Source organism: Peromyscus eremicus, chromosome 4 (genome assembly GCF_949786415.1).
Source record: "Peromyscus eremicus chromosome 4, PerEre_H2_v1, whole genome shotgun sequence".
Taxonomy (NCBI): Eukaryota; Metazoa; Chordata; class Mammalia; order Rodentia; family Cricetidae; genus Peromyscus; species Peromyscus eremicus.
This window is the reverse complement of record NC_081419.1, coordinates 106,689,099-106,701,363: the sequence shown is the minus strand read 5'-3', so window position 1 is coordinate 106,701,363 and position 12,265 is coordinate 106,689,099. Positions and strand designations below refer to the sequence as shown.

General features: G+C 47.0%; 1 protein-coding gene across 3 annotated transcripts in view; it reads right to left on the bottom strand.

The window, feature by feature from the left end:
• Nucleotides 1-12,265, bottom strand: part of Shld1 (shieldin complex subunit 1) — a 75,382-nt gene that overhangs the window by 57,058 nt on the left and 6,059 nt on the right. For all 3 annotated transcript variants that reach the window (XM_059261479.1, XM_059261478.1, XM_059261480.1), the window contains exon 2: nt 10,725-10,897. In XM_059261479.1, the coding sequence (XP_059117462.1) occupies nt 10,725-10,893 (169 nt within the window). In that variant the 5' untranslated portion in view covers nt 10,894-10,897. The remainder of the gene's footprint in view (nt 1-10,724; nt 10,898-12,265) is intronic.

Below are 12,265 nucleotides of genomic sequence, written 5' to 3'. Positions count from 1 at the left end.
ACTCACACCATGCTTTACTTAATTCTCTAATCACCACTTTTCAAAAAAAAAATCTTTGTGAAATCCCAGCTTGGTGGCTCATACTTGCAATCCCAGAACATGGGAGGAAGAGGCAGGGGGATCACAAGTTTGAAGCCAGTTTGAGCTACACAGCAAGACCACATCTCAAAAAAATAAAATGTTAGAAAAAGGTGAGAAAGAGAGATCTTGGAAAACCAACTATATAACGTGCTGGGAAGAAACGGGTGCCTTTGTTTTCTCAGCATTTCCTTAAATTTGCTGCTCAACTGTATCATTTTATAAACAGGAGAAGATGCAAAGTGCTAGAATGTGATAGAAATGGTTATCTTTGGGAAAATAGATGAGATCGCTCAGCAGTGAAAGTGCTCGTCATTAAAAACAAAGATTGTTTCAGAAAGTGATGACTACAGAGTGTAAGTTAAGCACAGTGTGAGTACAAGTTGAAGAGGTGACGGAGTGGGTCTGGTCCTTGGACCCCACACAGGAAGGTGAGGACTTTTAATTTTTTTTTAAGACTTTTAAATTTTTTTTATTTATTTATTTATTTATTTATTTATTTATTTATTTATTTTTGAGACAGGGTTTAATGATTTACACCAGGCTGGCCTTGAAATCAGGGATCCGTCTGCCTCAGACTCCCACGTGCTCACACATGGCTACCCCAAGGGTTTTCAACAGACCTATGAAGGCCCCAAAAGCTGGAGAGCACAGTTATGGGGACAGGAGCTGGGAAAGCAGACGTGTCTATTCTGTAGGCTGGAAAGGAAGTCCAGAGCTTGTCCATATATGGCAACCTGACTGATAAATAGGGCGGTCACCCTGCCTGGGATGGACAGAGGGGGCTGATGGAGGAAGAGGTGCTATACCCAGGCCTTGAAGGAGGAATCGTGTTTGTGTATTTGTGTGTTTGTATGTGTGTCTGCCTCTGTGTCTGTGGTGTGTGTGTGTGTGTGTGTGTGTGTATGTGCCTGTGTGTGTCAAGTGGTGTGTATCTGTGTTTATGTGTTTGTGTGTGTGTGGTGGGTTTGTGTATGTGGGGTGTGTGTGTTATATGGGGGTGTATGTGTCTGTATCTGCCTGCATGTTTGTGTGTTGTGTGGGATGTACATGTGTCTGTATCTGCCTGTGTGTTTGTGTGTTTGTGTGTGTTTGTGTAAGGTGTGTGTGTGTGTGTGTGTGTGTGTGTGTGTGTGTGCCAGAGGATAGCCTTGGGTATTGCTCTTGAGAAGGCATCCATTTTAGAGTCTTTTAGTTGGGTCTCTTACTAGTCTAGAACTCACTGAATAGGCTGAGCTAGCAGGCCAGTGAGTCCCGGGAATCTGAGTGTTCCCCACCTCCCAAACCCTGGGAGTACACGTGTGTGCCACCACGTCTAGCTTTTCTTTTTCGATGTGTGAGAACTGACTTTGAAAGTTTTCTTCTGACTTCCATATGCAAGTGTACCCATGCTCAGACACACACCATATATAAACTAAATAAATAAATTCTGGAACATCTTTAAAAGCAAGCTGGGTAGTGGTGGTGCATGCCTTTAATCCCAGCATTTGGAAGGTAGAGGCAGGAGGATCTCTGTGAGTAGGAGGCTAGCCGGGTCTACAGAGTGAGTTCCAGGACAGTCAAGGCTACATAGTGAGACCCTGTCTCAAAACGAAACAAAACATCTTTAAAAGCAATCTTTAGAGGTATCCTTGAGTCTATAATTGTATGTACTTATTAGGAAATATTTGCTGAATTGAGAAACGATTCCTGGGGTGGGAAGATGGTTCAGTGGGTAGAGGTCCTTGCAGAGGACCCACTCTAGACAGCTCACAACCATCTATTACTTCAGACCCAGGGGAATCTCATACCTTTGGCCTTCACAGGCACACACATATACATATCCACACTTAGACAAAGACATATATTTTAATAATAAAAATTAAACCTTAAAGAAATAAATGAAATGAATGAAACAATCCCCTCAAAGCGTGGTGGCATAAGCCTATAATCCCAGCACTTGGGAGGCTGTGGACAGAGGATTTGGAACTCAAGACCAACGTAAGCAACACAGAGAGATAATGTTTCAAAGAAACAGCCCAGCAGGGCATGAGTCTTTAATCCCAGCACTTAAGAAACAAATCTCTGTGTGTTCGAGGCCAGCCCTGTCTATATAGTGAGTTCCCAGACAGCTAGGGATACACAGTGAGACCTTGTCTCAAAGTAAATAAAATAAATAAACTCTCTCCTAAGAACATATATGGATCAGATCCCACTCTGTAACATGATATACCCTTAAAACTGTTCTGTTTCCTACCATGCTCATTCTGTTTTGATATTTTATTTTGTTTATGTATTAATTTCATTTCTTTATGGAGTTGGTTCTCTCTTCACACTGTGTGGGTTCCTGGGATCAAATTCAAGTCATCAGACCTAATTGTCTTTACCATAACACCTTTACCTGTGGGGACATCTCACTATATAGCCCAAGCTGGCTTTGTTGTGGAATATTACTTTAACTATGTAAAGGTGTGTTACAGTTGTTTATGCTGCATTTGTTTAATTATAAAAAGACATGTTGCTGTTTCACCTTGCCTGCCTAAGCCACCCAAATGGTCTGATAAAAAGCTGAATGACCAATAGCTAGGCAGGAGAGGGATAGGCTGGACTATTGGGCAGACAGAATAAGTAGGAGGAAGAATCTAGGCTTGAGAAGAGAGCAAAGAACAAGGGAGAAAGAGAAAGAGATGCCCGGGGCCAGCCCGCCAGGCAGCCGCCAGCCAGCCAGACACGGAGGAAGCAGGAAAAACAGGACATACAGAATGAAAGAAAGGTAAAAAGCCTCGAGGCAAAACATAGACGAAGAGAAACAGGTTACATTAAGTTATAAGAGCTAGTGGGACGAGCATAAGCTAAGGGCGAGCATTCATAACTAATAGTAAGTCTCTGTCATGATTTGAGAGCTGGTTGGTGGCCCAAAAGAAAGCCTGCTACAGGCCTTGAATTCACTATGTAGTTCAGGCTAGTTTCAAAATCTTCATGGCAGAAGAGGCTGTGGGATCCGCTGGAACTGGAATTAGACAGTTGCAAGCTGCCATGTGGGTGCTGGGAATTGAATCCAAATCAGAAGAGCAGCCAGTGCCCCTAACCACTGAGCCACCTCTCCAGCCCTTCTTTCCTTTAAATCTTAACAAGTTTCATTTATTCAGTCCAGCAACCTTCCTAAATACCAGGTGCTGCCCCGAGAAGCTACTCACGGGTCAAGGCCCAGGTTGGCAGACGGCAGCTGTGTGGTGACTGCCAGTCAAGCATAGGGAACCCAGAAGTGAACACAAAAGCATTTACTCTTAAAAGCTGTGCTCCAGGAAGCACGTCAGCAGCAGTGTGCAAAAACTCCAGGGAGGAGGACCCTGGACGAACAGCTCAGTGGTGACATTTGCCTAAAATACAAAGGCCTGGGCTGGAACCTAGGCACCAAAGAGCAACTTCAAAGGACAAAGGACCAATAGTTCTAGATGCCAGGGAAAAAATGTCTTCTGGGTAAAATAAGGGCTTCACTCATTCCAGCCAACACCCAGAACTGAAACTTCTGACTGTTTCTTTTCCGGTTTTGACCTAAGACCGTGGCTCCTGCTTAAAGTACCACTGAACTGGGAAGCCAATGTCTTCTCCACAGCTGGTCTCCACAGAGCAGAGCTGGGAAGGATAGTAATGAGTGTGCGTGTGCGTGCGTGCATGCGTGCGCGCGCGTGTGTGTCAAGTGAGGCAGGAGGCATGGTTGGCCCCTGAGAAGTACTGGCATTGGAAGGCAGTTAGCAGAAAGGAGCCGGGAAGGGGTAACTAACTGCAAGTGCTTAAGGCTTAGCCCTTCACAGCCCGTCCTTACACCCATGTTTGTGTTTCTTTAAAGTTCTGCCTTTGAGGTCAGCTTGACCCAGATTTGAGTCTCAGCATTCCAGCACTTTAAATAAAATCGCAACACCGGCTTCTCCAAGGCTGTTTCCTCAGCGGTAACACGGAGGTTAGAACAGGACTTACTTCTTTGGGGGTGATTCTAAGATCAAAAGGAACAACACGCTGGGGTGCACAGTGCTAGAGCACTCGCCTAGCATGCTGGAAGCCCTGGGTTTGCTGTCTAGCAGCAACAGCAACAACAAAAACCACACACACACACACACACATACACACACACACACACACACACACACACACACACACACACAAACCCTATGACACAGCACCTACAGAGTAGGTATACAATAAGGAATAGATGTTCACTGCCTTCCCTTATTAACTCTTGTGAATTAGGCACAGTATCAGTTCACTACATCAGTCAAGTCTTTTCCTGCATGCAGGAAGACAGAGCTGAACAAGTCCTGAACGTAAGCTCACTCGCAGGAGCCCGTGAGGAAAGCCGCTGAGTCAGCAGGCAGCCACTCTGCCCACAGGCCCTGCAGCTAAGCGCCTGCAGCCTGTCTGGTGTCGGGAGCCCGGCTTGTTTTTCAGATCTGCTCAGATTTCCTTTTTGGACTGTTATCCCCCACAGATGGCACTGAAACTCAAAAAGGAGGAACAGAGGAGGACATCACAGGCAGAAGCAGCATCCCCGAGCCTTTCAAGAACGATTAAACCATCACCACCTCCAATGACTACCTGATAGGAGCTGCCATTCGGAACTCTAAAATACACAGCTCTAAGCGTATTTTATTCTATTTATTTATTTATTTATTTATTTATTCTATTTATTTATTTAGCAACAGGGTCTTACTGTGTAGCTCTGGCTGGCCTGAAGTTGCTATGTAGACCAGGCCGACCTTGAACTCACAGAGATCTGCCTGACACAGGATTGTACATGCACACACATGTGTAGGTGTGTGCATGCACACACACGTAAGCACTAGCATACACAAGCACTTGCCCATGTGTGCACATGTGTAGGTTGAAGGTTGACATCTGGTGTTTTCCTTAATTGCTCTCTACCTAAGTTTTTAAAGTTATATTTTCATAGTCTGTGTAGTGTGTGTGTGTGTGTGTGTGTGTGTGTGTGTGTGTGTGTGTAACAGTTCTTTCATATAAAGGTGTGGGCCACCATACCTGGCTTTAAGTGTATTTTAAAAGGGACAAGGAATTGAAAGTTAAAGTCATCTGCAAGATGGCCAACCAGGAAACAGTTTCCAGACTGCTAGTGACTTTGGGCAGTTTTGCACCCGAAGATTCAGCTTCCCCATGTGGGAATGAGGTTAGGTGGGCTGGGTGGTTTTCAAACTCCATATGGAAAACTCCTCTTCAGATGAGTGCTTGCCTGATGACCCACAGTAGAAATAATCTAACAGAAGCGTGCCAAGATGGGAGGCTAGGATACCATCCCTCCCAAGCCTCAGCCTGCAGTTCCCAAAGGAATGTCCACAGCAGGCTTGACAACCACCATCCCTGTAACATACCCCACCCCACCCCACCCCCACCCCCGCACTCAGGAGGCTTAGGCAGGAAGATCGTGAGTTTGAGGCCAGTCTGGTCTGCATAGTGAGACTACAGCTCATAAAAGCAGAAATAAAGGAGGGAGGGAGGGAGGGAGGGAAGGAGGGAGGGAGGGAGAGCAGCAGCCCATAAATCCCACCACTCTGCAATCCCACCGCCCTCAATCCCACACTTTACTGTCAACCTCCAGGCAGAACCACAGGGCCTTCTACCAGTAGAGGGCAGAGTTCAAAATCCTGTTAACAAACTGAACCTTCCTTCTAGTTGGCTAAACGTGCAAGGAGAGGGAGGGAAGGGGGTGGGGACATGAGAGAGCCAACACTGGAATGTTCTGCCATACACAATAACCAAATTTCTCAAATAAAAGCCACCAGGGCATGTGATGGAAACCCATTTTGTTTCCAGTCATGTCTCAGAGAATCAGTTTACAATCACTGCTTTATTCTTTCCTTTCCGTGCTGTATCCTGGAGGGGAAATGGAGGGGGAAGGGAGGAGAAGGGGAAGGGTGTCATTAGCCAGTAGGTTAGATATTGCTTATATCTTCATCAAAATAATTCTTTGACATCATTGGCATGTCTACCATACAGCCTGACTTTTAACTTAAAAGAGAAATGACACAGGATTGTGTGTGTGTGTGTGTGTGTGTGTCATACACAAGCACTTGCCCATGTGTGCACATGTGTAGGCCAAAAGTTGACATCTGGTGTTTTCCTTAATTGCTCTCTACCTAAGTTTTAAAGTTTTATTTTGTTTCATAGTCTGTGTAGTGTGTGTGTGTGTGTGTGTGTGTGTGTGTGTGTGTGTGTGAGTTCTTTCATATAAGTGCAAGTGCACACAGTGCTGGGGAAGAGTGTCAGATCCCTTGGAGCCGGGGTGACTGTGGCTAAGAGCTCCCTGACATGGTGCTGGGAACAGAACTTGGGTGGGTGCTTTTAATTCATGACCCCTCCCTCCAGCCCCTCCCACCTTATCTTGTGAGTCTGAACCTGGGGGCTTACCATCTTGGCTACTCTGGCTGGCAAGTGAGGCCCCAGGACCTGCCTGTCTTGGACCCCTCCGGTGGTTACAGACATCAGCCACCACAGCCTGCTTTCACGTGGGGGCTGCGAACCTGAGAACCCAGGCCTTCAAGCTTGCTCAGCAAGTACTTTACCCACGAGCTATCTCCCCAGCCCCAAATCTAGAATTTTACAATTATTATGTAACTTCTATGAAGTACTGACTGTAAGACCTTTTGTTTCATTATGGGAACAGAGTTTTATAGAATTACAAAGAGATACCATGTGAATTATAAACAGGATAAAGCATATTTACCTATTCTTAAATATTAAATTATCTGGCTACCTTTGAAGACTGGATGTTGACTCCCCCCCCACCCTCAAAACAACCCAAGGGACATTAAAGCACTGTTAAAGTTTATAGCCACCTGCCAGCAGAGGCCTTTAATCATCAAAGACTTATTGTGCTGAACACTCAGGCTTGCTGTCTGCATTCCAGTTCCCAGCACTGTTCTCAGACAAAAGTTCTAGTCTGAGGACAGCGCCCAGATCTCCTCCACCCGTCTTGCCTCGTCTAAACAACTGCAGAGAAACCCTCTGTTCTGTGTCAGAACGCACTGCTAGTCTCTGCAGGACAGAGGTTCCATGGGCCCTGGGAAGATAAGCTACAGGACCCACCTGGTCACCCAGCCACAACAGAACACAGAGGACCGTGCCCTAAGAAACCTCGTGACCTTGCCTTTGAGATATTTAAGGAGACAGTTCACCCCCTAATATGGCTCTTGGTTTCCCTTTAGTCCTGCAGCCAGGACAGCGAGTACCTAACAGGCAAGGAGTTGAGTCCATTGCCACATCTGAAGTCAAGGGTGATGGGTGGATCCCATTCAACAGCCCAGGGAGTGAACTGGAGCTGATCCAGGAGGGAGACCACCCCAAGAGGGAATCAGGAAGCTCCGGCTCTAAGGCTTGGCTCAGCCTCAAACAGGAGTCCAGGATTAGATGATGAGAAGGCCCAGAGGTCTGTGGTCAGCGCCGTGTGCCTCTGCAGCCTCACACTGCTGCTGTGTCGGTTGTTTGGAACAAACAACGCAGCTAGCACATTACAGAAGAGCTTGGGGCTGTTGGCAGCGAAGAAGCACAATCTCAGAGCGATTCACACACTAGGATGGAAATGTGTCCCAGGAAGACCTTGGCAGCACAGAGTCTTCTGCTTATCTACCGGGACAGGCACGGGGAGGAGATTCGTGACCCTATGCCTGTGTGAGGCAATGGTTGTTTACTTCAACAGCACTTCCTGAGAAGTGGCTAACTGGTAACCTCAGGACAGGCACATGGCTATGGCGGCAGACAAACGCCCAGCCTATCCTGCTTTTGTATACCAGACTGGAACAAAAGAAACTTTTGAGGTTTTTCTGGCTTATTCCTGGGATTCTTACAACCCATTAGTTTCTTGGAAAGTGCTCCAGACTCATGCTATTGCTTCTAATAGCCTCCTCCAGGGCATGAACAGTGCTGTGTGATTAGACACATCCAGTGAGGTAGGAAGGCTCCATCAGTTTGCCTCCTAGACATGACCACGGGCATCTGTGCCAGGGTAGGCTTCATCCCATGGGTAGATGGGGTGGTGGCACGTGCCTGGGGAGGAGGAACAATTGAGTGATGAAGAAGTGGAGAGGGCTCCGGCTCTGTGGGTCCCTGTATCAGGTGGGTTTGGAGAGGCAACACCTTGGGTCCATCCACCACTGTGTGCAGGCTCAGGATTCCTGGCTTGCTTGCTGCAGGTATGACTGCCTGGAGTGGGTGCCCTACTCCATTACTGTGTACTCTACTCTTTGGCCAACTCATGCCTGGATTTCAATTGGAGATGTTCATGAAGAGTTATTTTGATGGAATTCTAACACATCTTTCTTAGTTTTCTGGTGTTGGATTGAACCTGGGGCCTTGAGCATTGCCAGGCAAGTGCTATACCACTGAGCCCTCAGTTCATGACCAGACTCTCATAGTCAGCTCCTGGATCCTATCTGACTTAATACCAGGGAGACGAGGTACTCACTTCACTCTCAGACCTCCATCCCAAGCCCCCACCATACCCTGCCAGCTCTTCATGGCTGACTATTTGGAGCCAAGCACAAGCCACATGAAGAGTCAAGCTTCCTTCCTGAGTACATACTGGTGCTATAGACCACTGCAGAGCTACCCCAGTGACTGTCCAGTCGGAATACTCCTCGGAAGAGGAATTTCCCAACCACACAGGGCAGGAAACACACAAACCAACACCTGGTTGGCTTAGGAACTGGAGGTGTTAAGAATCTGGGCTAGAACAGCAGCTGTGGGAACAGCATCTGTGGGAACAGCATCTGTGGGGACGCTCTGGAGATCAAAGCAAAGGCAAGCCCGGATCTGAGCAGACAATGGTCCAGAGTTGTCAGAACAGGGTGGAACCACTGGCAGCAATCTGCTGAAGGGCTACAAGGGGAAAAGCCACAACAGCAGCTACCTACGGACATGCAGATAGGAGGGTATGGACTCAACATGGAAACATAAAAACAGGCTCCTATACGGAAACTGCAGGCAGCTGGGCAAGGCAGCAGGTGCTGACATTCCAGCACTCCGCAGGCAGAGTGAGGAGGACCAGGAGTTCAAGTCTAGCCTCCTCCCCATAGCAAGCTCCACTGTACAGCAAGCTCCATTGCACGAGACCCCATGGAGCCAGGGGTGGTGGCACATACCTTTAATCCCAGTACTCAGAAGGCAGACACAGGTGGGTTTCCATGAGATCAAGGCTAGTCTAAGCCAATCCTGGTCTACATAGCAAGTTCAGGCCAACAACTGGTACGTTTAAATTCTGAATCCAGGTTTGTGGACTATAGATTGGATAATTAATGAGCAAGAGATGGGCTTTCCAGCTCGATAATTATTAGCCTTAAATTATCAACTTCTGCAATCCAGTCAGGAAAACTGATAGAAAGAATCTCATTTAAATCCAGAGCTGAGGGGCTGGTAAGATGGCTCAGAAGGTAAAGGTGCTTGCTTCAAACCTGATGACCTGAGTTCAATCCCTGGGGCCCATATAGTGAAAGTAGAAAATGGATTCCTGCCAGCTGTCCTCACCTGCACACATGTGCCACGGCAAGCACACAGTAGCCTGCACTGCTGTTCTCTATCATCCTCATCACCCACAGTATACAGTGCTCACACTGCTGTTCTCTATCATCCTCATCACCCACAGTATACAGTGCTCACACTGCTGTTCTCTACCATCCTCACCACCCACAGTATACAGTGCCCACACTGCTGTTCTCTACCATCCTCATCACCCACAGTATACAGTGCCCACACTGCTGTTCTCTATCATCCTCATCACCCACAGTATACAGTGCCCACACTGCTGTTCTCTATCATCCTCATCACCCACAGAACACAATGCTCACACTGCTGTTCTCTACCATCCTCATCACCCACAGTATACAGTGCTCACACTGCTGTTCTCTACCATCCTCATCACCTACAGTATACAGTGCTCACACTGCTGTTCTCTATCATCTTCATCATTCACAGTATGCAGTGCTCACACTGCTGTTCTCTATCATCCTCATCATTCACAGTATACAGTGCTCACACTGCTGTTCTCTACCATCCTCATCACCCACAGTATACAGTGCCCACACTGCTGTTCTCTATCATCCTCATCACCCACAGTATACAGTGCCCACACTGCTGTTCTGCTCACACTGCTGTTCTCTATCATCTTCATCACCCACAGTATACAGTGCCCACACTGCTGTTCTCTATCATCCTCATCACCCACAGTATACAGTGCTCACACTGCTGTTTTCTGCAGTCTTAAAAAGAACAAAGCACAATTTCACCCTCTTGTCAAACTGAGTATTCCTCCTGCCTCAGAGCACATCTGGACAGAGATCAGAAAGGGGCCCAGGAAGGAATAACAAAACACTTGCTTCCCTTCTGGTCCTCTTTGTCTAGACACACTATGTTTGGATCACCCCAAACTCTGAGTTCCCTCAAGGAAGGACCTGGGCATTCACCTCTGCATCCCCAGTTTCTATACACCCCCCTGTTACTCTGGGAGGCTTCTTTGAAGGCCTTCTCCACAGCTTTTCTGGGTAAAGTGTTTTTTCTAGGTAAGGTACAAGCTTACTCCTTCTGGGTGGACAAACAGAACTACCATTCGCCTGTGTCTCTGACAGTTGTTTTCGTAAAGTTAGTTTGATTCAAACTCTGCTTCTTACCTGGATCAGCAGTCAAAGAACAAGGGAAAGCCTGGGATTCCAGGGAACCCAGAGACTTGCTGCTGGCTCCCTGGGATGCTTCATGACCTCTGAGGTCGGATGCTGTCGGTAGATCCAAGGTGCAGCTTTCCACTGACTGGCTGCTGGGTGTGTCTGCCTGGGGTTCCATCGGCCTGCAAGGCAAAGGCGAACAATCCACATCACAAGCTGTGCAGCAAGAGCTACCCTTGACTACAGCCTGAGGAGTCCTGAAGACCAGCCACTCTCTTCCCCTAAGACATGGGGTTTCTTCTCCTTTGACCCAGTGTTTGGGCGCCAAGTTCCCTTAACTGTGAGACAATGCTTAGCTTCAGCCAGGAGCTAAGCATGACGGCAAACAGCTGTAATTCCAAAACTCAGGAGGCTGACATAGAAGGATTGCAAGTTTGAGGGCAGCCTGGGCTAAGCAGCAAGACTGCCTCAAAACAAACGCACGGTAACAACAGCAGCAACATATAAACATAATTTCAGCTGGGAAAGGAGGCTGAATGTTGGAACATGGTAAGAGCACTAGCTGTGCTTCCAGAGGACCTGGGTTCAATTCCAGCACCCACATGGTGGCTCACAAAACTAAAACCATTTGTAACTCCAGTTCCAGGGGAACTGGTCTAAGAGCAGTTCATGAATGTGGTACACATATACACATAAAAATAAATTTAAAACACCCATATACAAAATAATAATAATAATAAAATTAAAAAACAAATAAACCAAGAAAACCCTAGTGTTTCCCTTCCTGGTTTTGAACCCGTGGGGTACCGGATTCTCCACGCGAAGTCCCCTGCAGCACACCCACCCCTGTCCATCTCTCTCAGGAGTTGCTCACAGCAATCAGCTTTATAGTAGCCAGTACCCAACGCTAGGTTGTCGCAAGCCTCCATGCACCATCCAGAGGTTGTACGTGCACAGTCTCGCTTGCACACTTAGTAGCTGGAAAGCAGAGGGGCTGACAGGACCGGAGCCTGTTCAGTGCTGGCCACAGGCAATCCCAGGAGCCACAGAGACTCACACCCTGCAGTGGTCTAAGTAATGGAGGAGGCTGTTTGAGATAGGCCTATGAGTCAAGAGTAAGGGAGATTAAGAACACAGTTAAAGCTGGGAGGTGGTGCACACTGTTAATCCCAACATTCGGGAAGCAGAGGCAGGTGGATTACTGTGAGTTCAAGGCCAGCTTGGTCTCAGAGTTAGTGCCAGGATAGCCAGGGCTACATATAGAAACCCTGTCTCAAACAACTGAAAAACTAAAGAAACAAAACAAAACAAACAAACAAACAAAAAACAAGAACTAAAAGGAGACCAGAACTTAATAACTGAATGAAAGGAGAAAGGTATTAAGGAGGACTGGAAGTCAATTAGAAGAGACAGTTTGTGTGCCATGGCTGTGTTATCAAGGGAGTCAAGAGAAGATAAGAGAGTTTTGGAAGAAAGCATTATTTCAAATCAAGGAATACTACACAGCTGTTAGAATGATAGAACTAACAACAACAAAAAAGAATAAAATG